The sequence below is a fragment of the Vigna unguiculata genome, chromosome 4 (genome assembly GCF_037176805.1).
Source record: "Vigna unguiculata cultivar grain cowpea cultivar isolate G323 ecotype 2 chromosome 4, ASM3717680v1, whole genome shotgun sequence".
NCBI classification, from domain to species: domain Eukaryota; kingdom Viridiplantae; phylum Streptophyta; class Magnoliopsida; order Fabales; family Fabaceae; genus Vigna; species Vigna unguiculata.
Window position 1 is genome coordinate 11,463,459 of NC_140795.1, and position 3,300 is coordinate 11,466,758.

Genomic DNA, 3,300 nt, shown 5'->3' on the forward strand with positions numbered 1-3,300 from the left:
TTTGGAATCTTGTCCATATCCAATTGATTCTGCATCTGCACCATATTCTGATTTTAAGTTTCTTGCCTACATGCATTTTAATTCTCCAGTTTTATGCATATTAGTGGACACCCAATTGAAGAATCTAAGTCCTGCACATTTTCTGGATTGATTAGGTGTGAACCAGTGTCTTTCATGATGCATGGAGTAGATTTCTATCATCTGCATATAGTTTTAGACTGTAACTTCAGTTTCAATATTGCATTAATCTAGAATATAAATACTCAATTTAAAAAATTATCTTTAAAACATAAACTTAACTTCAGGATATTGAAAATACTATAAAATGTAAGTTGTGGTCATTGATGGAGTTCAAACCGACCAACTTATAATGTAAAATAAGGGAGGAACACTTGTATATGTAGATTTATGATCCTTTACCATGTTCAATAACTATATGTTTTGCGAGTGACATAGAGTCCAAACACCGAATAGAACAAGTCTCCATTGTTGTTTCCACCACCACTTGGCATACTCTAATTCAGCCGGCCCCTCCTACACACTTTCTCTCCATAAATTAAAAACCTACCACTAAACCTTCACTTTCATTTAATTCCTCTTGCTTATGGTTTTCCTTCCTCACCAAACCACCCCAAAGAAAACAACATGGACAGGCTCATAAAGTTAGAGCCTTCAAACACAATCCTAATCAGAGTAGAACCAGGGCAAAAGTGCCATGGCAAAATCACCTTACACAACGTCATGCACACAATGCCAGTGGCCTTCAGGCTTCAACCCCTCATCAAAACCCGTTACGTAGTGAAGCCCTACTCAGGTATCATCTCCCCCTTAGCCACGCTCACCGTAGAAATCATCTATCATACACCCTCCACCACCACCACCACAATCCTCCACCACTCCAACGACTCCTTCCTCCTACACAGCGTCTTGGTCCCCGGAGCCGCCATCAGGGAACCCTCGTCCATGTTCGACGCCGTTCCCTCCGACTGGTTCAAGAAAAAACAAGTCTTCACCGACAGCGGCATAAGGGTCATGTTTTTAGGGTCACACATTCTGTCCCAGTTGGTCTCGCTCGGGGAAAACGATGAGGTGAGGGAAGCTCTGGAGAGAAGCGACCCTTCCTGGAGAATCGTCGACAGCACCGACCCACGTGGCCAGACGTTGCTCCACTTGGCGATCGCGCAGGGAAGACCTGACCTCGTTCAACTGCTTCTGGAGTTCGAGGCCGATACCGAGGCAACGAACCGTTCTGGGTTGACCCCACTTGAGGCTGCAGCGTCGTGCAACGAAACATTGATCGTGGAGCTTCTTCTGGCCCGCAGGGCCATAACGGAGCGAGCCGAAATGGCGGCGTTTGGGCCGATTCATCACGCGGCTGGAGGAGGACACGTGGAGGTCCTGAGACTGCTCTTGCTCAAAGGCGCCAAAGTGGACTCGCTCACGAAAGACGGCAACACTGCTTTGCACGTTGCAGTTGAGGAGCGTAGAAGAGACTGTGTTAGACTTCTTCTAGCCAACGGTGCCAGAACTGATCTTAAGAACGCAAGAGAAGGTAATTAATTAATGTCGATCATTGATTATAGATATTATAATTTCTAATGATTATTATGTGTAACATAACATAACAGGTGACACCCCTTTGCACATGGCAGCAGCAGCAGGAGACGAGAGCATGGTCAAGCTCCTGCTACAGAGGGGCAACAATGCCGACAAGGATGTCCGAAACGCGCAAGGAAAAACCGCCTACGACGTGGCGGTGGAGAACGGCCACGAGCGCCTCTACGACGCCCTGAGCCTGGGCGACAAGCTGTGCACGGCGGCGAAGAAAGGCGAAGTGAGAACCATCCAGAAGCTTCTGGAGAAGGGCGCGGACCTTAACGGGAGGGACCAGCATGGTTGGAGCGCGCTGCACCGAGCGTCGTTCAAAGGGCGAATCGACGTGGTGAAGGTTCTGGTGGAGAGTGGGGTGGAGGTGGACGCGAAGGACGAGGAAGGGTACACGGCACTGCACTGTGCGGCGGAGGCGGGGCACGCAGACGTGACGGAGTTTTTGGTGAAGAAAGGTGCGGACGTTGAGGCGAGGACTAGGAAGGGTGTGAGCGCGTTGCAGATAACAGAGTCGTTGAACTACGTTGGGATCACGAGGGTTCTTGTTAACGGTGGGGCTAGTAGGGAAAATTCTGATAGAGTCGCTGCGTTTAAGAGTAGTAAGATAATGGAAGGTGGGGGTGTTGTGAAGAAGAGGAGGGGTTTGAATAATGGTGCTGCTTTTGGTCGTTCATTGGCTCTGGCTGTGCTATAATGACAGAGATGATGATTCACTAATGGTGCTTGCTTGCTAGTAATTTGGTACACTAGAATCAGAAGAAATTGATTCTAAATTACTTCATGATTTGTTTTTCAACGCACATTAGTTTGGAATTCTGTATCTTGTTAACTCCACGTATTTGCCTCAACTTCTAAAGTATACTTTGAGTTTTTTTCTTTTTTTAAAAAAAATGTATGAATTTGATCCTTAGTTGTGCATTAAATCAGATCAAATTCTTTATTACTTATCTAATCTATGAAAAAATGATAATGAATGTGTTTATTTCAATCATGCAAATAGGATTTTTTACGGCTTTATGATTGATGAAAAATAATTTTTTGACTATTAAATCTTGATAACTTTCTTTTATAATTTTAGGTATCATCTTTTAAGTGATTTTTTATTTATTTTTTTTTTTTTTTTTAATATTCAAAAACCACTTAAAAGATAATACATTATGTTGTAAGATAAAATTATCAAAATTTAATAATCAAAATATCATTGTTTTTATCATATATAACCATGTGTGTTTTTCCTCTCATCTTGACAATCAACGCTTAAGAAAAGTATTAAATATTAATTAATTTTAGAAAAAAATAATTAATTATTGTCTGATTTAAATATCTATTTATAAATTATAAATTATTAGTATTATAAATAAAAGATTGTAATTAATTTATAAATTAGAGTCTAAATTAATCTTTAATATTAATTATCAAAATTTTAATTATTAATTCTAAATTACTTCATGATTTATTTTTTAATAAAAAGTTTAAGACAGTTTTAAATTCATTATTTACTTTTTTTTAATACGTCACGTGTATAAAATGAGTGTTGCATCAATTCACTTTTAAGTCATCATATTATAATTTGTAATGACAAAATCTATAACATTTTTCAAAACTGCCAAAACTGCCACACTCGTAGCAATATACAAAAATCCGACACCACTTATACAATTTTTTGTAATTGAAACTTCTTCTTTCTGTGAA

The 3,300-nt window shown here is 40.4% G+C and overlaps 1 protein-coding gene across 1 annotated transcript; it reads left to right on the top strand.

Moving 5' to 3' along the window:
* Positions 1-457: 457 nt before the first annotated feature.
* On the top strand, positions 458-2,444 carry LOC114180482 (protein VAPYRIN-like). The gene is made up of 2 exons (XM_028066796.2): positions 458-1,552; positions 1,629-2,444. Exons 1-2 carry the CDS (start codon positions 646-648, stop codon positions 2,300-2,302), a joined length of 1,581 nt encoding a protein of 526 aa, XP_027922597.1. The 5' UTR covers positions 458-645; the 3' UTR covers positions 2,303-2,444.
* The last annotated feature ends 856 nt before the right edge of the window (positions 2,445-3,300 follow it).